Source organism: Schistocerca nitens, chromosome 5 (genome assembly GCF_023898315.1).
Source record: "Schistocerca nitens isolate TAMUIC-IGC-003100 chromosome 5, iqSchNite1.1, whole genome shotgun sequence".
NCBI classification, from domain to species: Eukaryota; Metazoa; Arthropoda; class Insecta; order Orthoptera; family Acrididae; genus Schistocerca; species Schistocerca nitens.
The window spans coordinates 614,521,618-614,548,989 of NC_064618.1; the positions used below are offsets into that span (position 1 = coordinate 614,521,618).

General features: G+C 39.7%; 1 protein-coding gene across 2 annotated transcripts in view; it reads right to left on the reverse strand.

Moving 5' to 3' along the window:
- The window catches only part of LOC126260944 (bis(5'-nucleosyl)-tetraphosphatase [asymmetrical]), a 66,659-nt gene extending 55,949 nt beyond the window's left edge, over positions 1–10,710 (reverse strand). Inside the window, exons 1-2 of one of the 2 annotated variants that reach the window (XM_049958453.1) lie at positions 10,486–10,710; positions 10,194–10,379 (exon numbers count right to left, since the gene is read on the reverse strand). In XM_049958453.1, coding sequence (XP_049814410.1) covers positions 10,194–10,308 — 115 coding nt within the window. In that variant the 5' untranslated portion in view covers positions 10,309–10,379; positions 10,486–10,710. Of the gene's footprint in view, positions 1–10,193; positions 10,380–10,454 lie in introns of both variants that reach the window. The other variant, XM_049958452.1, reaches the window with a different exon arrangement.
- Positions 10,711–27,372: the final 16,662 nt, after the last annotated feature.

The following is a 27,372-nucleotide window of genomic DNA, read 5'->3' on the forward strand; positions in this document are numbered from 1 at the left end:
TATCTGGGAGTATGCGTATGGAACGATTTGAAGTGGAATGAGCATATAAAATTAATTGTTGGTAAGGTGGGTGCCAGGTTGAGATTCATTGGGAGAGTCCTTAGAAAATGTAGTCCATCAACAAAGGAGGTGGTTTACAAATCACTCATTCGACCTATAGTTGAGTATTGCTCATCAGTGTGGGATCCATACCAGGTCGGGTTGGCAGAGGAGATAGAGAAGATCCAAAGAAGAGCAGCGTATTTTGTCACAGGGTTATTTGGTAAGCGTGATAGCGTTACGGAGATGTTTAGCAAACTTAAGTGACAGACTCTGCAAGAGAGGCGCTCTGCATCATGGTGTAGCTTGCTGTCCAGGTTTCGAGAGGGTGCGTTTCTGGATGAGGTATTGAATATAGTTCTTCCCCCTACTTATACCTCCCGAGGAGGTCACAAATGTAAAATTAGAGAGATTCAAGCATGCACGGAGGCTTTCCGGCAGTCGTTCTTCCCGCAAACCATACGCAACTGGAACAGGAAAGGGAGGTAATGACAGTGGCATGTAAAGCGCCCTCCGCCACACACCGTTGGGTGGCTTGCGGAGTTTAAACGTAGATGTAGAAGATTTATTTGTGCTCAGACTTAATGGTTCAAACAAATGGGTCTGAATGTGAGATAGCCGTCATGCTACGCGAGTTCATTAAACCCTCGTGTCCACGCACTGTGATTGCATTACAGTCACCTGTATTCCTTCCGGTTGGTAATAGCAGACTGTAGCCCATGCCTATGCTATCGATTATTACCTTAGTCTGCTATGACTATACCCCGGTCCCTCAAACTTATTGCGTATCTTTAGCTGGTAGTGGATTGCTCCCAGTGTGATATTATAATGGTCTTTTAAACTGTCCACACAGTTGGAAAACAAATTCAATGTTTATTTGAAACCATTTGTGCTGTATTCACTCTACTTACCTCTGTAGGTGCGCTGCCATGACAGTTCGCCATGAAAAAGAACATATCAGTCTGGATCACTCTTTTACACACACTGATAGTCAGCAGTAAAAAAATATGTTAATTATAACACTACCTAGCACCATTTCCACTCCTCTATATCCAGTCTTGCTTGGTGTTACAATGTGGTTCTTAGACAGAAAAAGGTACTGTAAATACTTTAGAAAACCACCTCAACCAATTGTACCTGAGTGCTGCCAGCCACCGGAAAACTGTGACAATCAATGACAAGATCTGGATGACGCTCTCAAGAGACTAATTACCCACTTGTTTTTGTTTTCAAGGTAAGCCACAGTTTAAACTATTTAGGGAAACCAGAGACATAAACATGGAGGCAGGATGGGAATCTGAATGCTACTCCTCCTCCTCAATGCAAACGCGGCTTCGGGGCTTCTGGTCTGTATGTATACCCTTGATGAAACGAAAACACTATCAGTTATTATAACAGCAGGCACGGGAACATAATTGCTGGAAAATATAATAAAGGACTGGAGTTCACTCAGATACTTCCCGCAGCCAGTTAAATGTCAAAACGTGTGACAATAATGGCATCCTGAATAACTTCTTCATACAAGCACAGCGGTACATACAAAAACTAGTAATGTCATGTTATAAGACAGGAAACATTTTGCTACAACCAAGTGCATTATAAATGCTGTGGATTATGGCAATAATATCATTGTGTTATTGTTTATATATGGCACTAATATTGCTAATCCTTTCTTAGCTAACATTTTTTGCAGTAGTATAGAATTTTTAAGTATAACAAGGCAGAAAATACTTAAAATACTTTCACACCTTACGTAATATAATTATTTCCAGCATACCCCATGAACCATGGACATTGCCGTTGGCGGGGAGGCTTGCGTGTCTCAGCGATACAGATAGCCGTACCATAGGTCAAACCACAATGGAGGGGTATCTGTTGAGAGGCCAGACAAACATGTGGATCCTGAAAAGGGGCAGCTTTATTGTATGGTTAAATGATGATGGTGTCCTCTTGGGTAAAATATTCCGGAGGTAAAATAGTCCCCCATTCGAATCTCCGGAAGGACGTTGTTATCAGGAGAAAGAAAAGTGGCGTTCTACGGACTGGAGTGTAGAATGTCAGATCCCTTAATCGGGCAGGCAGGTTAGAAAATTTTAAAAAGGAAATAGTTATGTTAAAGTTAGATATAGTGGGAATTAGTGAAGTTTGGTGGCAGAAGGAACAAGACTTCTGGTTGGGTGAATACAGGGTTATAAATACAAAATCAAACAGGGGTAATGCAGGAGTAGGTTTAAGGAAAATAGGAATGCAGGTAAGCTACTACAAACAGCATAGTGAACGCATTACTGTGGCCAAGATAGATAGGAAGCCCACGCCTACCACAGTAGTAAAAGTTTAAATGCCAACTAGCTCCCAGATGACGAAGAGACTGATGTATGATAAGATAAAAGAAATTATTCAGATAGAGAAGGGAATCAAAAATTTAATAGTCATGGGTGATTGGAACTCTATGGTAGGAAAATGAAGAGAAGGAAATGTAGTGGGTGAATATGGAATGGGAGTAAGGAATGAAAGAAGAAGCCGCCTGGTAGAATTTTGCACAGAGCATAACTTAATCATAACTAACACTTAGTTCAAGAATCATGAAAGAAGGTTGTATACATGGAAGAAGCCTGGAGATACTGGAAGGTCTCAGATATATTATATAACGGTAAGACAGAGATTCCAGAGGCAGATGTGGACTCTGACCACAATCTATTGGTTATGAACTGTAGATTAAAACTGAAGAAACTGCAAAATGGTGGGAAGTTGAGGAGATGGGACCTGATAAACTGAAAGAACCAGAGGTTGTAGAGAGTTTCAGGGAGAGCATTAGGGAACGATTGACAAGAATAGGGGAAAGAAATACTGTAGAAGGAGAATGTGTAGCTTGGAAAGACGAAATAGTGAAGGCAGCAGAGGATCAAGTAGGTAAAAACAGGAGGGCTAATAGAAATCCTTGGGTAACAAAAGAGATATTGAATTTAATTGATGAAAGGAGAAAATACAAAAATGCAGTAAATGAAGCAGGCAAAAAGGAATACAAACGTCTCAAAAATGAGATCGACAGGAAGTGCAAAATGGCTAAGTGGGGATGGCTAGAGGACAAATGTACGGATGTAGAGGCGCACATAACTAGGGGTAAGATAGACACTGCCTACAGGTAAATTAAAGAGACCTTTGGAGAAAAGAGAACAACTTACATGAATATCAAGAGCTCCCCGATGTTATTCAATCTGTATATTGAGCAAGCAATAAAGGAAACAAAAGAAAAATTCAGAGTAGGAATTAAGCAAAGAAGGGAAAGCGGAAAGGTGGAATGAGTATATAGAGGGTCTATACAAGGGCGACGTTCTTGAGGACAATATTATAGAAATGGAAGAGAATGTAGATGAAGATGAAATAGGAGATATGACACTGCGTGAATATTCTGACAGAGCACTGAAAGACCTAAGACGAAATAAGGCCCTGGGAGTAGACAACATTCCATTAGAACTACTGACAGCCTTGGGAGAGCGAGACCTAACAAAACTCTACCATCTAGTGAGCAAGATGTATGAGACAGGTGAAATACCCTCAGACTTCAAGAAGAATATAATAATTCCAATCCCAAAGAAAGCAGGTGTTGACAGATGTGAAAATTACCGAACTTTCAGTTTAATAAGTCATGGCTGCAAAATACTAACATGAATTCTTTACAGACAAATGGAAAAACTGGTAGAAGCTGACCTTGGGGAAGATCAGTTTGGATTCCATAGAAATGTTGGAACACGTGAGGCAATACTGACCCTACTACTTATCTTAGAAAATAGATTACAGAAAGGCAAACCTATGTTTCTAGCATTTGTAGACTTAGAGAAAGCTTTTGACAATATTGACTGGAATACTTTGTTTCAAATTCTGAAGGTGGCAGGGGTAAAATACAGGGAGCGAAAGGTTATTTACAATTTGTACAGAAACCACATGGCAGTTATAAGAGTCGAGGGGCATGAAAGAGAAGTAGTGGTTGGGAAGGGAGTGAGACAGGGTTGCAGCCTCTCCCCGATGTTATTCAATCTGTATATTGAGCAAGCAATAAAGGAAACAAAAGAAAAATTCAGAGTAGGAATTAAAATCCATGAAGAAGAAATAAAAACTCTGAGGTTCGCCAATGACATTGTAATTCTGTCAGAGACAGCAAAGGACCTGGAAGAGCAGCTGAAAGGAATGAACAGTGTCTTGAGAGGAGGAAACAAGATGAACATCAACAAAAGCAAAACAAGGATAATGGAATGTAGTCGAATTAAATCGGGTGATGCTGCGGGAATTAGATTAGGAAATGAGACGCTTAAAGTAGTAAATGAGTTTTGCTATTTGGGGAGCAAAATAACTGATGATGGTCGAAGTAGAGAGGATATGAAATGTAGACTGGCAATGGCAAGGAAAGTGTTTCTGAAGAAGAGAAGTTTGTTAACATCAAGTATAGATTTAAGTGTCAGGAAGTCATTTCTGAAAGTATTTGTATGGAGTGTAGCCATGTATGGAAGTGAAACATGGACGATAAATAGTTTAGAGAAGAAGAGAATAGAAGCTTTCGAAATGTGGTGCTACAGAAGAATGATGAAGATTAGTTGGGTAGATCACATAACAAATGAGGAGGTATTGAACAGAATTTGAGAGAAGAGAAATTTGTGGCACAACTTGACTAGAAGAAGGGGTTGTTTGGTAGGGCATATTCTGAGGCATCAAGGGATCACCAATTTAGTAATGGAGGGCAACGTAGAGGGTAAAAATCGTAGAGGGAGACCAAGAGATGAATACACTAAACAGATTCAGAAGGATGTAGGTTGCAATAGGTACTGGGAGATGAAGAAGCTTGCACAGGATAGAGTAGCATGGAGAGCTGCATCAAACCAGTCTCTGGACTGAAGACCACAACAACAACAACAATTTCTAGCTTCAAAGTTTAGTGGATATCATCCACATCATACATCATGGGGACAGTGACCCAAATCCACTTTTCTGATATGATTATCTACATGTTGTTTCCATTATTACTTACTATCTATTTGGAATCAGTGATACGATATTTAAACAAGAAAATTTCATTTCACTTGCAACCACTAATATGTACTTCTAAAATTTATAAATGGAACAGCAGCAGCTGCCTATCTGCAGACAGATACAATAAAAATCTAATGAGTTAACTGGATGATAGTAGGTTCACAGACACACAAAAAATACAAGTTTGAGCACCTTAACATAATATATAGAGAGGGTTGCACAGGAATGGTATTCAGGAGCCCATGCCTAAGGATATATATACAGACAGAATGAGCTGAATGTTAGCAATTACACGCATGTAACACACGATATCTGGAAATTTAACAATTTAGAAGAGCGTTTGAGAAGTGACAAACAAGAGAAGCACAAGTGAAGTAAATATGACACAAAGATCGTAGGAAGCAATCATCAAAAAGAAATTCTAGGAAGAAAGAGTATACAATAACTAAATAAAAGTAAATGCACGGAGAACATAATATGGCACGACTCTGCTCTGTGACATAGCTATGCTATGTTTAAACCATGTATCTGAAATCCATCATGTTTGGAGATGGCATTTTGTTTTCTGTGGTGGCACACCATTGCTGAATGTCTATCTTTAGGAGTTGTACTTCAGTGATGTTAGTGAAGCTCACAGACTAAGGTGCTGTTATATTACTCCCTATTCTAGAAGTCTATTTTTGCTGGCTTGTCAGAGTCATTTTAATGTTGTTGACTACTGATTTGTTTTTAGCTTTGGAAATGGTATGTTACCGTGTTGTTAATGGTTGGAAATTTAATTTTTGTTTATCATTTGTTACTAGTTATGTACCTAAACAACAAAATTTGCCAGTCGTACATAAGATGCCACCATGGGCGACAACATGGATACGACATTTAAATCTCAGCAGTTATTTGGCCTTGTGGTGGAATGTATGAAGGATCAACAGTGGGGTGAAGTAATGAAATTAATTGAAGTGGCTGAGTCTAACAAGGGATAAGTAGTATAGTGTTCTGCTGACTTATTATCTTTGACAGGGTTTTGTACCCATGAGACGGACTTTAGCAATATGTCTGGATGTTCATTCTGAGTTTATGAAGTATAGAGGATTGTTTTGAGGGGTGTTGGGTGCAGGATTAGGTGCGGAAACTGACAAGTCTGTGTTTGGGAAAGCTAAGTAGAGTGGTAGTTGTGTTATTGGAGTCTGGTTGTAAGCGGCATCCTCCCCCCCCCCCCCCCCCCCCCCCGCTGGCTACATTTACTGATGTGATTTTTCAGTTTGGCAGGTAGGCAGACAAAATGGGTTTTGGTTGGATTAATTGAGCAATACAATGTAGAGGGCTCTACTATTATTTTAGATTAATTTTCTTTAGGGAGCAGGGGTTCTCAACATTAAGTGATGAATCAAGTGTGCAGAATTTTAAAATTATGTAATGGAGGCTGGTGCTAATACTATAGAGTATCAAGTTTATGAGCTCTGCTGAAGGAAGAGTTTGCCTGAAAACTATTGTCAATTGCAGTGTTGAAATTTGTTGGTAAAATATACAGCCCTAAGTTTGTAAGTTAAATCTAGTGGTTTGAAGAGGGAAGGAGGAGGGGGAGGGGTGTTTATGTGCATAATTTTCTTTGATATGTTGGAGTGGAAACTGATTTTGGGGCAAATTTTTATGATATTGTGTGCTGAGTTGTTGACTGAAGTCCGTAGCTATTAGTTGATATGCGGGTATCATGGTGTGTTTTGCAGTTATTTTGCTCAGGTTGGGTTTTTGATAATAGTTTAGACATGGGAGTTTTGGTTTGTTGGCATTGTGGGCTTTGGTTCAGCTATACAGGATACAGGTCAAGTGAACTTTTTGATACCAGCCTTTGGAGTGATTTTCACTTTCATGGTATTGTGGGGTTCGTTTGAGCTGAACAAGTAACTTTTTCGATACCAGATTTTTGTGAATTTTTGCTCCTTTTTTTTCTGTGTATTGTTAGCAGGTATGTTGTTCACTTTGTCCTGTCCAAAACCCCAAATTCCTGTGGGTGTCCTGCTAGACTGATGCTCTTCCTTGAATTAATTGGATTATAGGTGATGTCATAATAATGTTTTTCTTCATGTGCTTAGTGTGTGATGTCTTGGATGACACACTGTGTAAGTGTGAAATGGCAGTGCCCACCATTTTGATGACATCACAGGTCAAAGCTGACTGGTGGTAATGGATGCTTTGGTATTCACATGGAGGCACAAACTCAGCAGATGAGCAGCTGTTGATGTGTGCGCTCAGCAGCAGGGTATCATCCATTACAAATTTTGACACAATGCAGGTGCCTTCCATCCTCAATGACTGGCATTATTTTTGTAGCATATCTAATGAAGTGCTAACAATGGCAACTTAACAGTACTACGACATGTTTGTTTTCTCAAAAGTAATTACCTAATAAATGTTACTCGTTCATCTAGCTTGACTTTTTTCCACTGATTAGCAACATTTCTGGTGAAAGAATTAGTGGCACCCTTCTTCCTTGGGAATCTCATTTCACAATGAATTTGTCCGTTTCTTAATTTGTTTTACATTTATATTCCAGTATACTGTAGTCTTGAGTGTACAATTTCAATTAGTGAGGTTGAAGTAATGTTCAACCTGCTGCCAGCAGATACGATAATTTCGTAATTTTATGGGGGAAAGAATAGTTATAATTCTCTATATAATTGGTGATGAGATTATTTTGGCTGTCCAATACATTTATAGCCAAAAATGTCTTTTTCAGCTTAAGAGTTTTCAACCTACATTGCTCAGTCATTTCCAACTGACACTTATATGACCACAACATTAGATGAAAGAATGTTCAAATGTGTGTGAATTCCTAAGGGACCAAATTGCTGAGGTCATTGGTCCCTAGATTAACTTATGTTACGAACAACAAACACTATCACGTATAAATTAAGTGCCTAAAACAAATGGTTAGGTTGGTTAAGGCAGTATTTTCTACAATACTCTTTGACACAGCAAAGTATTATCAGCATTCAGCAATAAATTAATGCAACACTTGCCTCTGGTTAGCCCATAAACCTGTAAGGAATGCTTAAATTTAAATTCATGATAGCAGGCAATACTTGCATAGATTACAGGTCATAAGAACATTTGATGCTGCTATTTTCTGTTTGCCTTTTTTTTCACCCCCCTCCTCCCTACCAACAGACTGATAGCAAGTGTAAATGGTGACAGGCAAAAGTTAATAGAAAATCATGCATCAGTAAGAAGATCAATGCAAGAAGTGCACATCAGCTTCCACCATTAATCTTAGCAAAAGATCTTATCAAGAAGTGAAAACTTTGCTTGTGTGTAAAATCACTAGGTAGGTCAAAGGCTTCTATCCCATCATTTGTCAACCAGTCTGGGGTGGCAGTAGAAGACAGTAAACAGAAAGCTGAGGCTTTAAATTTCACGTTTAAGAAATTATTCACACAGAATAATCATAGAGACATACTGACACACAGACTGCTGAATAGAGGACATAGAAATAGGCATCCCTGGGTTAAAGAAGCAACTGAAAGAGTTGAAAAAAAGTAAGTTGCCAGGTCCAGACAGAATTCCAATTTGGTGTTACAGAGATTACTCTGCGGCTTTCACCCCTTACTTAGATTGCATTTATCACAAATCTCTTGCCCTTTGCAAAGTCCCAAGCAGCTGGAAAAAACTGCAGGTGACTCCAGTGCACAACAAAGGAAAAAGCACGGATGCACATAGTCACATACCAGTCCTTAACATCGGTTGGTTGCAGAATCCTTGAAAACATTTCAAATGCTAACGTATTACATTTCATTTTCTTATATGATATCCTGTGGACCACGAATGAGAGCACACGCAAATTCCACATTCCTAGATTTCTGGTAATCATTTAACACAGTGCCCCATGCAGACTGTTGATGAAGGTCTGTGCAATTCAGAGGCATGCTGCTAGATGTGTTAGAAGTTGGTTCCGTCTGCAAGCAATTATTATAGAGATGCTATGGGAACTCAAAATGGAATCCCTGGAGGGAAGATGAACATTTTTTCACGAGGTCCAGCTGAGAAAAATTTAGAGAACCGGCATTTGAGGCCAGCTGCAAAATGATTATACTGCCACCAGCAAACATTTAACATGACGGTTGCAAAGATAATAAGGGAGAAGTTAGGGCTCATAGCAAGGCTGACAGGGTGTCATTTTCCTTCACTATTTGAAAGTGGCACAGGAAAGGAAATGACTAGTAGCATGTGAAGAATTGGAAATAAGGAAGCGTCCGATCCCACCCGTCTGCTTTGACCCATGACGTCACAAATATGGCGGAAACAAAAACAAACAAACACACACACACACACACACACACACACACACACTTTCCACAAGAAGCCTAATGACACTAACGGGACAAGCGCGGGAAATGGGGTGTTTTGGGTGGGGGACAAAGTAAATATAAACAAATTTAGACGCCTTGCGTAGCTACAACGTGCAACTGAAAGCCATGCATGAATACCCACCCACCTCCCCAGGGGTCGTAACCCCTGCAACCCATAGAAGATAAAGATGCTTCAGTAGCTGATTAGTGTTTTTTGTCTTTTTTAAAAAAAATCTCACGGGATAGAACGAACAGATCAGAAAGATAAATATAGTAAACTAAAACAGAAATTGGAGGAAACAGATAATTAAAATACGTAATGTGTTTTTAAATTTAAAAAAAAAAAAATCTCACGAGATAGAACGGATAGATCAGAAAAGTAAATAAAATAAGATAAAACAGAACTGGAAACAGCCACGCTCAAACCAAACTCCGCGCCGTCATGACGTCACACACGACAACACCCTTACGTCACGGGTCAAAGCCAACGCGTGGGATCGGACGCTTCTGTCGACCCGAATTCTCCCATACGTTGTGACAAATATGCAAAACAATAGAGCTACATAGCTAATAACGATTGCCTATTCCGATTTTCATGGGTACTATGCACGTTTCCACCGCTGGATGATCGTGTGAACGCTACTAAGTGGACCTCCTCCTTTAAATTTTCCATTGTCGTGTACGACATACGTACATAATTTCTATCTGAGGAGAGAGGTGGAGCGTGATGTCATGTCACCTGTAGTAAAATTACCGTTATCGGCTAGATAAAAAAAAAATCACTCTTACCTTTTGGAGGTGTCCAATGATGCTCCCCATATGACGCCTGTAGTAACAGGTACTCAATTTTACTGCTGATGTACCTAAAAATTACAAAACCGGCTGCACGGACACTTAGAGGCATTTCCTTGTGTTTAGAAACGAATTATTTCGTCGGTTTACTATCCTTCCCTTCTCCAACTTTTAGTCATAAACCTGCAAAAAGGAAACACTAATCATTCACAATATAAACCAAATTATATGCTACACACACACAACTGTATTACACACCCTCAAGCTAAAACCGGCTAAAACAAATCACCTGTACACTGTTTACAAACACCTTTGCTTTTTTTTTTCTATAACCACAACATATGTCAATAATTGTAATTCGATAGATATCGATTTATGTGTATAGTGAGAGAATTTCATATTTTATCACTTTCAACTTTGGCGTGTTATCATGGATGTAGTGGTGCGGGCATGCACATTCGAAAATAATTCATGCCGGTTAAACGACTTTTTGCATTTCAGAGTCACGCTGAAGAAGTTCTTTGACAATACTAGCACGACTATAACAGTCGCGACTCTCCTCTCGATTTTGTTACCTGCAGCAACAGTATTTAAGTGTGCCTTTCATCTGTATATAATAAAAACAATTTTCAATACTTTATTTATTTTTAATTCCAAAACGTAATGTACTTTGTGGATAGCCATCGTAATTACATTTACAAAATTATTCATGTATTGGAAAGTCGAGTGAAGTGTAAGAACGGGTGACTCATTAGAATTCACAAAATACATTTAAAGTGTCAAGCAGAGCGTCTGTGATAATAACAATAGTCAACAACAGAAATATAGGCTTCACATGAATGAAATAAATGTTAATATTCTCTTGCTTTCAGTGGAGTAAGGTGCAAATACACATATATTGGAAAGTATTTTTTCATGATTAAGTTGTAGCTTAAGCCCGGTCCACACGCAACGATCTGTCTGCGCAGACATCGGCGCAGATGTCTGTACATGCAAAAGATCGCTGCAAATGTGGTGTGTTCACACGACACAAACCCCAATCTACTATTCGCCCGCCATCTGTCGGTGTAAAAAAGAAATATCAGTGGCAAGCGACTACGCTCCCCGAAAACGTCAAAATTTAATTCAGTTATTTTGAAAAATAGAAATGGAGGAAGTTCTGTTGTGGTCTGTGTCCGCAACTTGTGTTGCAAAAAACATGCAGACCAACTGCAGGAAACAGAGAAAGCGGTCAAAATGGTGCAGACAGTGGCTGCTAAAGCGAAAACAATTTGGCACGTAAATTTACTGCGAGAGTTGCAGGGCGAACCTGTTTTGTTTTACATAACCTCGTGTTCCATTTCCTCGCACATTGGCACTCCAATCGCATCTTCAATTGTACTCCTGCTTGGTCTTGGCGTTTCTTGATCACTAAGAAAGCCAAGTAGATCAAAATACCATAATGCTGGCTGGTATACTTGATCTACTCCTACACCAGATGTTCTAGATTTCTGAACTTTGGATAACTCTTTTCGGTAAACAGTTCGCTGACAGACTAATTTACTTGACTTGCCTTCATGAACTCATCCTTCAGGAAAGCGTAAATAGCTTCACATGTGTTGGGTATTATTTCACTGAATGCTTGTTTCGATATTGCAGATGAAAATTCCAAATCATTGTAGCTCCTACCTGTTGCTAGGAATCTTAATGTTACTGCCAGGCGTTCATGAGGAGAAATTGCCCTTCTCATACAAGTACTTTTTCTCATAATATGAGGGGTTACATGCTTTAAGAGATAATTATAAGTTTCGACACCCATCCGCAAATAATTTCGCCAGTTCGCAACGAAATTATTTTTTTATTACCGTTTCTCTGTTTGCCGAGGCGCCAACTGCCCGCAATTTTTCAATTAGAGCATTGTATGCTGCTGTCTTTTTGTCTCGGTCACTATATTCTTTACTTTTAATCTTCCATAAACATGGGTGGTTTCTGTATATTTCAATGAATTCACTTACAAACTCTCGAGAACACTGACGAGTATCAGCCATTTTAATGCCCTGTGCACACAAATACAAACACTAGACTGAGCAAACAGCTGTTTCGCGCCAGATTTGCGACGATCTCCTGTCCACACGCTCCAACTTGTCTGCGCAGATGTGGTTTGAACCAACAGATTTGAGAGGTTTCGCTCAAACCTCCAACTCCAACTTCCAGGTTTGCACACACCTCAGGTTGGTGCAAATCTTCTGTCCACACGCAACGATCTGTCTGCGCAGATGTGATGTGCGCAGACATTTGCGCAGACAGATCGTTGCGTGTGGACGGGCCTTTATGTTATTGATTCAGTGTGATTATACTGGTTTTACATGTATTTCACGATAATTCATGCCTCTTGGTAATTTACAAACGCATGGAATGCACAGTTATTATAAATATTTCGTTAATTAAGTAGAAAATAATTAAAAACGAACATTATCCTTACGACGCATGTGACTGACCAGTCTCTAGTCGCTTGAAGCGCTAGTGTCGCTCCAGCAATCAAACGGTAACAACTTTGACACCAGAGAGCGTCGTGACTGTATTTATTAGACTGTGATACTAGTCTGTCAACCCTTTGATATATTGAAGAGACTCTCACATCATCAATAGTATTTCCAGTATTGTAGACATCAAAGGCACGGTGGTTTGGGAAGGTTAAGAATGATACACAAAAGAAAAAGTGTAACGAAATTTTATTAGCTACAGCTGGAAAACAAAAGAAGAAAAAGAGGAAATGGGTCTGAGAATTACTGTAAAGAAGCGACTTGTCACATGTTAAAGTACTGCAGTAGTATTATTAGTAGTAGCTTTATTTATCCATAGGTTTGCTTTACAAGGCTATTAGACACGTCTTGGAGTTAAACTTTAAAAACAACAAACATAAAGTAATTCCCATATACAGAGGTTTAGGTGTAGAATGATAAGGATAGACAGGTAGTTCACTGTGGCCTTATAATATGAACCATCTCGACATTTGCCTGAACTAATTTAGGGAAACAGTGGAAAACCTAAATCAGGATGGCTGGATGAAGACTGGAGCAACCATCCTCATGAATACAAGGAGACCGTTTAGAACAGTGTTACCTCATTAGGGTTGCCCCAGGGTACAAATAAGTTATTAAATAATGATGAAAGCCTAATGCTACACTGTTCATTAATGTCTAATTCCCAGTCACTGCACACACAGCATAAAGTACACACACTCTTTCATAGCACTACACACACTATCTGACGATGTCAGTGCTGGAATATGGTACATTATATCGATAGGGAAATCAACAATGAGCATTATATATTTACTGTACATACTTTAGCCAGTCAGCTGCATGTGCTATGAATCGTTCACTGTGTAAATACCGATGTATCTGTATTTACCTTTTTCCAAATAAATATTCTTAACATGGTAGCAGTCTACTGTTGTAAACTAAAAAAGGAGAATGTTATTCGGGAAAATAGTGATCGGTTGCGAACTAAAAGGAAGATCGTTGTTCGAAAAGTGTGAAATGGAACGTGGCTGACATAAACATACCGATTTTTGATGGAGAAGACTCTGGGAATTGGAAAAGGCGAATGGAAACGTATCTGAAAAGGAATAAATGCTATATAGTGGCTTCAACACCGAAAACGAACATGACAAAGCGGATACTTGGGATGGAGAAAATCTTACTGCAGTCAACTATATGAGGCGTCCAGAAGTAAAATGCAGTGATTGCACTAGAACATTTTTTTTTAGGAAACGCAAAAAACTTCTTACTTAATTCATATGGCAGATATTCGAAATTCTTTTTCATCATAGATTTATGCTTACCTAAGGAGTATATTCTGACAATCCCTGAAATATTCGGCTTTTATTTTGCTAGTTGTTACCTAAAATAATTTGGATTCACCGAGTTTTGCCGCTGTTCCCAGGGATCTACCGAGTTATGCTGCTGTAGAGATCGATGTGCATATATTAAAATAATATAAAAATAAAAAGACACCTTAATACAGTTACAAAAGATTTAATGACTAAACCTGAATGTGATTACAAATCATGTGACATTAAACAATAGTTGGAAAGTAGTTAATACGCCACAAGCTTTCAAGTCCTGTCCCGTCCCCTCTAAATTACACTGGCAACTCGTTGTCCTCTGGATGAATTTCAAAGTCTAAATCTTCATCTGCATTGTTCCCAGGTGTCTGACAATGGATTATGTTCTTGTAGAAAGCAAGATTTTCGTTTTCTTCCCAAGTGTGCACGAAATGCTTTTTGAGCAGGAAATAAATATCCCTCAATTTAGCTTCCTTTAAGGCTCTTCCAATTCTGATAACGTTTGGCTCCATGGATGAGTACGCTCTGCCTCGTCTGCATATCCCTCTTCCTTCACCAGCGTCCATTCTATAAGCCAGTTCAGCTTTACTAGTGCGTTTCTTTGTTTACTTCTGGTGGTCACAACCCGTTTTACAGGGGCAAATCTGAAGTGCCATTGACAAGGTGGCTTAATGACATCAGCAACTGCATCCTTCCAACACAGATTGTTGACATCTACTCCTAATTGCAAGACTATCCTGTGATCCTCAAACACTTCATTATACACGCTCAGTGAGGTAATTGTGACTTTAGACCTGAGGACCTTTTCTATTCGGCCAAAAATTCTCTCGGGCGGTAGAAACGAATGTCCAACTGCTCGTTTCACATTGACAGGAGCTTCTTGCGTTGAGCAATAGCACAGCATACCCAACATCGTCTGGTTTTTGTTTTGCCCTCCACAACTGTCTGACATCAATTGGATGGTACTGATGTCAGTTATGTCTGTAGATGGTAACCTGTGCTGTACACAAGAAACAATTTAATTGGATCCCTTTCCAAAGCCTGTATCTTTCCATGCGTATATAAATGTGTTCTCTTTGTTTTGCCGTGAACCACATGGTCCTTGACAGATTGTAAAATTATACATGTACATTTGACATGCATAATAAGCACTTTGATCTTGCAGTTTAGGCAATGGAGGGTTTTTCTGGCAGTAAAATGCCAGGGTTATTTTATCATTGTCTTCAACATTCAATACATCATAAAAAGCATTTGCTGTAGCTTTGTGTAAAGCAAGTGGTGTTGTCAATTCTTGTTTCTTCACCTCATCTCCAGTATTTCGGGTTATTTGCTTTATTTGTTGTTCTAAACTGATGCACACTGAGCAACAGTCGGTTGCTGGGGAAGCGAAACTGATATTATAATCAGATACAAAAATAGATCTGAAGAACTCGTATGTACCTTTATCCACAGTTTTCTCTGGATCCAAATTAAACATTTTCCAAAGCTTTGCAATCGATTTTTCAATGGACATAAAGAGTCTACTGATGTTTTTTTTCCGTGGCAGTAGTGTGATTGCACTGGTTTCAGCTTCTCAATAAACTCCTTAACCGCACTCGTTTTCCTTGATAAATATTCGGCATTAGGTCTCCACCTCGTGTTTCAATTGGAGCTTCTCCTGTCTGTAAGTACCATCAACAGACTCTTTGTATTCTCGCTGTTGATATGCCAAGAAACACTAGTAAACATCTTTTGGCCCACACGCAATTGCTGAGTTTGGTTTACCTGTTTCAGATGGGGCAAATAGTATCTGAAATTTTTCCTGGAATCTGCCGCTTCAATCCGATGCCTCCTCGGAGATGTGTGTATAATTATAAACAAGTCCTGTTTAATTTTATCTCCAACTTTATAAAAGGCCTGATGTGACCTCCTTATATCCTGCATTGATACTCTTGCACACTGATATACTAATGAAGCTGCAGGCTTGCAGTTGAGACGAACTGGAAACCCACTTGTGGAATATCTACCAAAGAACAGTACTAATAAGGAGAAAGCTAGGATAATGCACTAAGAAAATCGTATTCTGTACTACGTTTTCCTAAACAAATGATTATAAAGTCAATGATGCACTGTTCATTCACGGAAATCGTTTCTGACTGCAGCCATATGAAATGAACACAATTTATATTAACATAAACCTAAAACATCACAGTTTTACTTACTGTTTACAGAAATGTTGTTAATGAAGTTCTTATTATTTCCATGCAGTGAAATCGCACAAAATACTAGGGTTGAGGACTCAATCTTACCTCATGCGTTTTGCTTTGTTCCTCTTCCAGTCACAAGGATTGGCCCATTTTTATGGCCTTTTCCTTTTGGAACTGATGGTACATATCTTCCATCAGTAACATCCATGATTATGGAGGAAATGATAAAGTACTCTTCGTATTTTATCCAACAACAATACCACAAACGCTCTCCATGCACTCACAAACAAGCCAAGCCAAGAAAAACGCGCCAATATGGGTAGGTAACAGATGACTTGCTACTGTTTTTTGTTTCACATTAGTTTGCAGTAGGGACAACTTGACAAATTGCCACCCGTAGGCTCAAAAGTAAAGTGTATGAAGTGATAAGCACGGAAGGCTATATTATTCAGACAAAATTCGTAATGTGTACAAAGCGAGTTTTGCATCTTCAAACCTTATTAATAATGGCGCACGCTTAGGATACACCAAGTTCTTCTTTATCATACAATGGATTCACTGAGTATTGCTCTGCAACTAGAAGTGGAAAGACAGAGTTTTACATCTGTAGACGGTTTTCGAGGTACATTTGAGGGCAGAAAAAACTGCTTTGTTAGTGTTTTAAGAGCGTAATCGATAGATGGCAGCACAGAGAAAAAAATGGAGGGATAAACTCATTTTCGAGAAAAGGTGGATTTACAGCAATTTGCATTTTGACGCTTCATATATATGGGATAATTTCGGAAAAGCCCAAGAATTCGTAGATGATAAGGAAACTGTATTTGAGGTAATGAAAAAGATAGACAAATTATACTCCAAAGAGTCAACAGCACTACAAATTGTTTACAGAAAGAACTTGGACAAACAGGTTCAAAGACTATAGGGTCACAGCAACATTCTTCATTATTTTTGGAAAAAGTGAATAAATTACAATCAGCAGATTCAAGAGGGACAGAAAAGAAGAAGCTGAACTACATGTTGAAAACGTTACCAGGATTCGTAAACTGTATTGGGGACTTGATCGATGTTTTGAAAGAAGGCGAACAAGCAGTCGACTATGTTAAAAATAAACTTCAGACGATGGATTTAAAAGCCAGGGATGGATGCAAAACCGTAAAACCCAATGGATTTCACACTGAAGAGAAAAGTAGTTCAAACTACCAGGAGCGGCTGCATTACAAATGTGGCAAACCACAAGATTGACTGTCGCCAGTCAGAAACAGGCAAAGATTCATAGACACATGAGGCACATCGTCGAGATCACCCGACTAAAGAGCATGTTCCGCCACAGCTGACTTGTCTGCTTTCCCTTCAGTCGAGTGATCACGTAGTAAACTGAAGTTTTATGTACTATGACGAACTATTATCCACAGCTATAGAGAGAAGTCATCGAAATATATAAACATGGGGATAATTTTAACAGAAAAGAAGAAGCCATGAAACTCAGCTATATATGGGCAGTGGCGCTACAGAATCAATGAGAAGTTTTTATCTTTGACGTCTTATGATCGATAGTTACATTTTATCTTTAACAAGGTTTATGTCTGTTGTTGTTGTTGTTGTGGTCTTCAGTCCTGAGACTGGTTTGATGCAGCTCTCCATGCTACTCTATCCTGTGCAAGCTTCTTCATCTCCCAGTACCTACTGCAACCTACATCCTTCTGAATCTGTTTAGTGTATTCATCTCTTGGTCTCCCTCTACGATTTTTACCCTCCACGCTGCACTCCAATACTAAATTGGTGATCCCTTGATGCCTCAGAACATGTCCTACCAACCGATCCCTTCTTCTAGTCAAGTTGTGCCACAACTTCTCTTCTCCCCAATCCTATTCCATACCTCCTCATTAGTTATATGATCTACCAATCTAATCTTTAGTATTCTTCTGTAGCACCACAGTTCGAAAGCTTCTATTCTCTTCTTGTCCTATATCCTCCTTTCATGACACTGTCCATTCCGTTCAACTGCTCTTCCAAGTCCTTTGCTGTCTCTGACAGAATTACAATGTCATTGGCGAACCTCAAAGTTTTTATTTCTTCTCCATGGATTTTAATACCTACTCCGAACTTTTCTTTTGTTTCCTTCACTGCTTGCTCAATATACAGATTGAATAACATCGGGGATGGGCTACAACCCTGTCTCACTCCCTTCCCAACCACTGTTTCCCTATCATACCCCTCGACTCTTATAACTGCCATTTGCTTTCTGTACAAATTGTAAATAGCCTTTCGCTCCGTGTATTTCACCCCTGCCACCTTCAGAATTTGAAAGAGAGTATTCCAGTCAACATTGTCAAAAGCTTTCTCCAAGTCTACAAATGCTAGAAATGTAGGTTTGCCTTTTCCTAATCGACCTTCTAAGAGAAGTCGTAGGGTCAGTATTGCCTCACGTGTTCCTACATTTCTACGGAATCCAAACTGATCTTCCCCAAGATCGGCTTCTATTAGTGTTTTCATTAATCTGTAAAGAATTCGCATTAGTATTTTGCAGCTGTAACTTATTAAACTGATAGTTCGGTAATTTTCACATCTGTCAACGCCTGCTTTCTTTGGGATTGGAATTATTATATTCTTCTTGAAGTCTGAGGGTATTTTGCCTGTCTCATACATTTTGGTTACCAGATGGTAGAGTTTTGTCAGGACTGGCTCTCCCAAGGCTGTCAGTAGTTCTAATGGAATGTTGTCTACTCCGGGGGCCTTGTTTCGACTTAGGTCTTTCAGTGCTCTGTCAAACTCTTCACGGAGTATCATATCTCCCATTTCATCTTCATCTACATCCTCTTCCATTTCCATAATATTGTCCTCAAGTACATTGCCCCTGTATAGGCCCTCTATATGCTTCCACCACCTTTCTGCTTTCCCTTCTTTGCTTAGAACTGGATTTCCATCTGAGCTCTTGATATTCATACAAGTGGTTCTCTTTTCTCCAAAGGTCTCTTCAATTTTCCTGTAGGCAGTATCTATCTTACCCCTAGTGAGATAAGCCTCTACATCCTTACATTTGTCCTCTAGCCATCCCTGCTTAGCCATTTTGCACTTCCTGTCGATCTCATTTTTTAGACGTTTGTATTCCTTTTTGCCTGCTTCATGTACTGCATTTTTATATTTTCTCTTTTCATCAATTAAATTCAGTATTTCTTCTGTTACCCAAGGATTTCTACTAGCCCTCGTCTTTTTACCTACTAGGTCCTCTGCTGCCTTCACTACTTCATCTCTCAAAGCTATCCATTCTTCCTCTACTGTATTTCTTTCCCTCATTCCTGTCAATTGTTCTCTTATGCTCTCCCTGAAACTCTGTACAACTTCTGGTTTAGTCAGTTTATCCAGGTCCCATCTCCTTAAATTCCCACCTTTTTGCAGTTTCTTCAGTTTTAATCTACAGTTCATAACCAATAGATTGTGGTCAGAGTCCACATCTGCTATCACGTGAAATCCGGACCGCGCCACTTTCCACGGTATTTAGGCCGCTCTTAGACGTCAGACTCCTCAGTCAGCAAGACTCAGCACAACCGGGAGCACCTATGAAGATGTCCAACGTAGCTTTGGATCAAAAGTCAGGGATAGAAGTGTTCCATGTACCACAGCCATACAACCCAGGAGAATTCTCGGCAGCTGAAACATCCGGTTGTGAAACCGTCATTTTTGTATCTGTACCAGAACCGCTAAGAAAGTCGAAGTTGGATAGTAAAGAAGAGGGATTTCAACAGGGTGTAGTACAGTTGGACTCAGAGTATTGATTAACAACAAAGTAATAATTTCAGTCAAGTTGATATTGCGGAATATGACGTCAGATGTAATGGTTTTGAGGACTGTGGAGCATGAAATGACCATTTTAGTGATTCTGAGCGAAAAAGCACAGATGATGAATCAATAAATGAGCAGATGGAAGAAAGGAGTACCAAATTGTGTCCAAGCAAACACAAAAAAAAACACAGGAACAAGATGTGAGGAGGTCCAATAGATAACATAGAATCCTCGAGAGAGTTTTTGATTATGTCATGAGTAACTTCATTCATGTAAACTTCTGTAGTGTTGAAGTCTAGAAAATTTTGAGGAGGCGATGAAATGTAATGAGTAAGAAATTTGGAAGTGAAAAAGTAAAAAGAAATCGAAAGTTTAAATCCAAATAAAACCTGTTAACTTGTACCTTAAGCACTGAATGTAAATATTCTTGATGTAAAGTGAGTTTCTATAATAAAATCAGATAACAACTGTAAAACAAGATTTGCTGTATGGTAATTTCATCAAAAAGAAATAGTTATTTATTTGGAAGTTGCTATAACAGAAACATTGAAAGTTTTGTTGGCATTCTGTTGTCAAAAGGGTTTAATTGTACTGCATTTCGTAATGGTTAAATTTTCTCAGAACTTTATGTGAAACATCCTCCTTGATACAAGGTTGAAACACAAAGAGCTTGTGAGTTATTTAAGGCATTATATGGCTTGAGGGAAAGTCATACAATATGGTATGATAGTTTGGATGATCTCTTAAAAGTTCAATGTTTTAAAAGAAGTATGTATGATTACTGCCTACATGTACTGATGACTACAAATTATATGATCTATAAAACTGTGTTTGTTGAAAAATTGTTAATTTGCTGTAAAATAAAAGGAAAAATGCAAGACACAAAAAATCAGTAACCCAAGCGATTTTAGATGAAAGACTTAGGTGAAGAAAAGAATTATATTGGGATAAAAGTTAATTATAATAATGCAAGGATTCTGAGTCAGGGAAGCTGTATTGAATCCCTAGCTAAGAAATACCAGATTGAACATTCAGTGTTGTACAGTACTCCAATGGAAGCAAATTTGAAACTAGAAATAGCACAAGATGAGAGTCATGCTACTAAACACAGGAAGTAAGCAGGTGCTCTCCTGTACATTAGCTCAGGAATACACAAGTTAAAGTACAAACTATTTGAGTAGATTTCAAAACTGTTACAATGAATCTCACTTTAAGTATGCTTTGCAAGTACTGAAATATTTGTATCAAACAAAAGGTTTTAAATTAATGTATAAAAAGGCTGAAAATATTAATTTTTTTAGATTATTTCGTGGACATGTATCGTGCAGGCGATTCTGAAGATCGTAAGTCCACATCAGGCCATGAAATTAGATTATTTGGAAATGTAATATTTTGGAAACCTAAGAACTAAGGAAGCATTACAAAACCTTCTACTTGCTGAGTATGTAGCACTGTCAAAAGCTATCACTGAAATTCAGTTAATTCAATATATTTTGAATATTTTTGATGCAAAGTCTGTTAAGCCTTTAAGTATATCAAGACAACTTGGAGGAATTCAGTATTGCTAGATTTTGTAACCTATCTACAAATTGAAACCATTTGGTGAATGAATGCTATATGAATGGAATTGTAGACATCATAAAGTAGATTCAGAAAGCATTGCAGCAAACATTTTTTCCAAATCTTTGAGCAAGGATAAATTTTTAAAATTTTAGTAAATGTTGAATGCAACTTGAGTGTGATTTAAATACACTCCTGGAAATGGAAAAAAGAACACATTGACACCGGTGTGTCAGACCCACCATACTTGCTCCGGACACTGCGAGAGGGCTGTACAAGCAATGATCACACGCACGGCACAGCGGACACACCAGGAACCGCGGCGTTGGCCGTCGAATGGCGCTAGCTGCGCAGCATTTGTGCACCGCCGCCGTCAGTGTCAGCCAGTTTGCCGTGGCATACGGAGCTCCATCGCAGTCTTTAACACTGGTAGCATGCCGCGACAGCGTGGACGTGAACCGTATGTGCAGTTGACGGACTTTGAGCGAGGGCGTATAGTGGGCATGCGGGAGGCCGGGTGGACGTACCGCCGAATTGCTCAACACGTGGGGCGTGAGGTCTCCACAGTACATCGATGTTGTCGCCAGTGGTCGGCGGAAGGTGCACGTGCCCGTCGACCTGGGACCGGACCGCAGCGACGCACGGATGCACGCCAAGACCGTAGGATCCTACGCAGTGCCGTAGGGGACCGCACCGCCACTTCCCAGCAAATTAGGGACACTGTTGCTCCTGGGGTATCGGCGAGGACCATTCGCAACCGTCTCCATGAAGCTGGGCTACGGTCCCGCACACCGTTAGGCCGTCTTCCGCTCACGCCCCAACATCGTGCAGCCCGCCTCCAGTGGTGTCGCGACAGGCGTGAATGGAGGGACGAATGGAGACGTGTCGTCTTCAGCGATGAGAGTCGCTTCTGCCTTGGTGCCAATGATGGTCGTATGCGTGTTTGGCGCCGTGCAGGTGAGCGCCACAATCAGGACTGCATACGACCGAGGCACACAGGGCCAACACCCGGCATCATGGTGTGGGGAGCGATCTCCTACACTGGCCGTACACCACTGGTGATCGTCGAGGGGACACTGAATAGTGCACGGTACATCCAAACCGTCATCGAACCCATCGTTCTACCATTCCTAGACCGGCAAGGGAACTTGCTGTTCCAACAGGACAATGCACGTCCGCATGTATCCCGTGCCACCCAACGTGCTCTAGAAGGTGTAAGTCAACTACCCTGGCCAGCAAGATCTCCGGATCTGTCCCCCATTGAGCATGTTTGGGACTGGATGAAGCGTCGTCTCACGCGGTCTGCACGTCCAGCACGAACGCTGGTCCAGCTGAGGCGCCAGGTGGAAATGGCATGGCAAGCCGTTCCACAGGACTACATCCAGCATCTCTACGATCGTCTCCATGGGAGAATAGCAGCCTGCATTGCTGCGAAAGGTGGATATACACTGTACTAGTGCCGACATTGTGCATGCTCTGTTGCCTGTGTCTATGTGCCTGTGGTTCTGTCAGTGTGATCATGTGATGTATCTGACCCCAGGAATGTGTCAATAAAGTTTCCCCTTCCTGGGACAATGAATTCACGGCGTTCTTATTTCAATTTCCAGGAGTGTATAAGGAGGCACATTGGAATTTGGAAAAATTTATATCGATGCATTGACTGTGTCCATAGTGATCCCAACAATGAGTATTATACATTTGAGAACTTTTAACACTGCAGCACATCAGCAATCGTGCATAATTTTATGATTACAAGGTATCCGCCTCAATTGGAAATAGAAACAAGATGTTGACCTAGATTTCGGCGCGGATAACCACGCCTTCTTCGGAACACACTAAAACTACAAACTGTCTAAAGAAGCAAGGTCCAGCATTAATACAGAACGCCCAAAACGGCAAAAGACTCGCATAAAATGTAAAATAGATGGTACGTGTGTACCATATTAGTAGCTGTACTTAGCTCAAACGTCAGAAGCGTGCTTCCTCACCACAGCCAACGTTCGGTCGACCGCGGGCTCTCAGGTAAACTGGGGTAGCGCCAGCAGCTGGCCTGTGAGAATGTTGGAAAGGAACGTGCATGTGCAAATTGAGAAATCGTCTTCTACCATGTGATTGGCAGAAAATGTGTTATGAAAGTAATCCGATGACCAGTTCAAAGGCACAGGAAGTTAATGCGTGTGTTTGTATAATGTCCTAGCTCGAGGAAGATTTTATAGAACAATAGAACGTGGATAGGCAGAAACTATATATGTGGGATAGCACATTCCATGGATGGTCAAAATACCATCATCTAGAAGCAGGCTAAAAATATGGGGATGAATAACCCATTTTTCAATTAATTGGGGTCAGTGATAGTATTTGATGATCACGCTTGTATAAGTGTGTAAAGTTACTATATTAAATTCTAACCGCTATTGACCAGAAAGGCTCAAATTAGTATGACAGGCTTAATGTAACTGCGTGAAAGGACGTACAACGTCGCCTTCATCGCCCTAAATATCTAATGACCGACAGAGGTCATTTTCAATAGTGCTATCAGATATGACCAAAATAGTGTAAAAAGAACCTAAAGCTAAACTAGTTTCTTAAAATCAGGTGTTTGTGGTACTGAACCAACAAGTTTATTCAAGTGAGGTCTGTGAACGCATATAGTGTGGAACAGACAAACTACCTTTATGTTCTAATAGCTGTTGACGTCAAAGGTCAGATAACGTAATGGGCCTAATATACGTGCGTGAAAGGACGTACAACGTCGCTTTCATCGCCCTTATTATCTATTGACCAACAGAGGTCAAAGTTATCAGTGCTATCAGGTGTTACCAAATTGATGTGCAAACTTATGTGTATAGGCATGAAGAGACGTGCAACATCACTTCAACGTTTTTAAAAAAAGGTTAAGGATTTATTTCCTAATTTAAGACCACAGCTCGGACTTGGAATGACGATAAACATCCTTGCATCACCATATTCAATGTGGATCATTATAACTAAGTGTGAATGGCTATTTGGACCATATTAGAAATATTGGAGCTTGTAAGAAGTGAGAATACTGTGAACATGTACAAGAATCACTCATTATAAGGCATTAAATGAAAGAAAAAAAACATGTGTATTGTATCAGTGTGCCCATGTTTGTAAGGGCAGCCGTCATAACTAAATTTAAGGAAACCGAGAGTGTGACAGAATGAACTGACCATCCGTGACACCAAGCGACCGCATGAATGCATCAGCTATCTTCTGTGTTGTATGGTATATTGTGAAGCACTGAGCAAGGGATAAAACCTTTGAAAAAATTTTTGTTTTTTAACTGGAGTTGGTTGTTAAGGATGCGGTCTTTGTCACACCACAGATGTTTAAAAATCTCTATTTCTTCTAATATGTCTAATTTCATACTTCAGAATGAAGCAGCTCGGTACTGACTGGGGTGCGTGAGCCATTTGTACAATATGTTCAGCGAAGGTGGAACCTCGCGTACCATCACCACTTCTGGTGGGAATAAGTTCCTTATATCTAGTAGCTAGAGCTCGATCTGTTTGACCGATATAATATTTCAATTTCGGACAGTCACCACAGGTAATTTTGTAAACCCCAGACAGAAAGTTTATCGCCAGCGAATTGTAAAGAGTGGATTCGGTTCTTTTTCAAACTATTGTTAGTGGAGAAGGCTACTCTAAATCCATAGGTTTTAAGTAAATGTCCTAATTTGTAACTTATTTTACCAATAAAAGGAACAGATATAATTGCCATTGGTTCGTCATCTACTGCATCACCTAATGTGGAAGCCGTATTATTATTTTTATTTATTTTTTTACTGTACAATCGTCTTACAAAGTGTGAATTGTAACCACTATTTTAGCGATAGTTTCCAGCGTAACTAATTCCGTTTCTAGCGCCTCTGGGGAATGGGGGGTAGCCATGGCACAATGTAGACCTGAATGAAAGAAGGCCATTTTTTGGGCTTGCGGATGTGCAGAGTCAGCAAGAATAATGTTATCAGAATATGTATTTTTTCGTATATAAAGCAATGTGGCTGTTCACTACAGTCAAAGTGAGATCTAAATAATTTAAGGACCTCGTAGAGGACTCAATTTCATCTGTGCAATCGAGGCAGATTCTTTATAATCATTATATTATACATTTACTGCACAACAGTTCATCAGTTAGTTCTGTGCCACGAATGTGTTCACTTTGTAAACACAGAGCCATTTGTATTTACCTTTCACTAAATAAATATTCTTAACAGTTAGGACCATATTTGGGTACTGCAACACCCCATTAGCCAGCCTGGGAAACTAAGGCAGGATTCCTCAATAACAAGTGATTTGTTGAGCCCAGAATGAGGGTGAGGTATTAGTGTTACATATGGCTTAGGTGTGGGAGTAAGTTTTTCCAGAAAAAGAAAAAAAGGATGAAAAATATGTTTTGAAAGTGTTATATGGGCTGATAGATATTTTCATTATCATTACTATTATATATGGCATGTATTATATTTTTTGACAAACCCAAATTCTGTGTTATCTAACTAATCCTTCGATGTCTGGGGATATCGAAGGTGACACTCTTCGCTGTCCAGAGAGCAGAAGAATACCTGTGCGTGAGTCAAAGACAGCGCTCCATTCTGAGTCATTATACGATCTAGACATGCTGAAGTGTCACACTTTGGTAATAAAGTATGTTAACTATCAACCATCTCAACTCCACTATTTGTTTCCTGTAATCCAGTATGGAAATACTTCTGTAGTTTTGATCCCACATCAACAAAGAAACACGTAATGCAAGCTTTCATATGAATCGTTTTAACGTGCATTAACAATAAAGCCATCTATTGCTGTGAATACAGCTCTGCCAGTTCCATGGAACATTGCATATGGTAATAATGTGGGTGAAGTATACCGACAGTGCAGTCATTGTGTGGATCATCGACCTGTGATAGAACACAGGTTTACCATAGCTACAACTGCAACATTACCAACCACCATGACTCCTACTATGCTACGACAACGGCAGCCGACAGACAACTTGTTGTTGGACTTTGAACAGGAATCTACCGCAAATTCACAATAGTGTGCAAAAATCTGCAAGCAGATCTTATTTCAAACTGTGATATGCTTCATGTATCAACCACAACATCTGTACCAAGTAATGTGAAAAGAGATTTGCCCAATTTGCGTGTGGTTACGCAGTTGGTCGGGTATTATGACATCTCAGGAGCCACGTTTCCTACCACACTGATCTCAGCAACATCTCTCATTGCCGATATCGTCTCATCCTACAACTGAGCCACATTGCAGCCACTACCTACCTTACAGGCTAAGCTCCCAATACAAACTGTCACCGTCTCGACCAGAAAAACTCACTTTCTTGTTCGCCAGTGTGGAGTGTGTGTTTCGAACATGGCTGCAATCCAGCAACTGTTTCAGAATAGCAGGTTAATAAGACAGCCAGCCAGTTACAATAAATGGTGGTATTCAGTTAACATTAAGCATGGTACCAACGGATTTAAACCAATCTTCTTCAGAAGGACAAGACGGAAACTTCACATTAGCAAACAGTCAGTTAGTAAAGCAATCTAACATCCCCACATGAAATATGTCAACAACGATCGTCACATCCATCACGAATCAGCATGTACCACTTAACACGGTCTGACTTTTATGTGATGGATTTTTCTGATGTGACAAGCCCTTGATTTTAGAGGCCTAAACCTATACAAATGTATGTACAGATCGTTACCAACACATTTCATGTAGGGATGTTAGATTGCTTTACTTGGCTGTTTGCTAATGCAAAGTTTTTATTTTTTCAGTCTGAAGAAAACGGG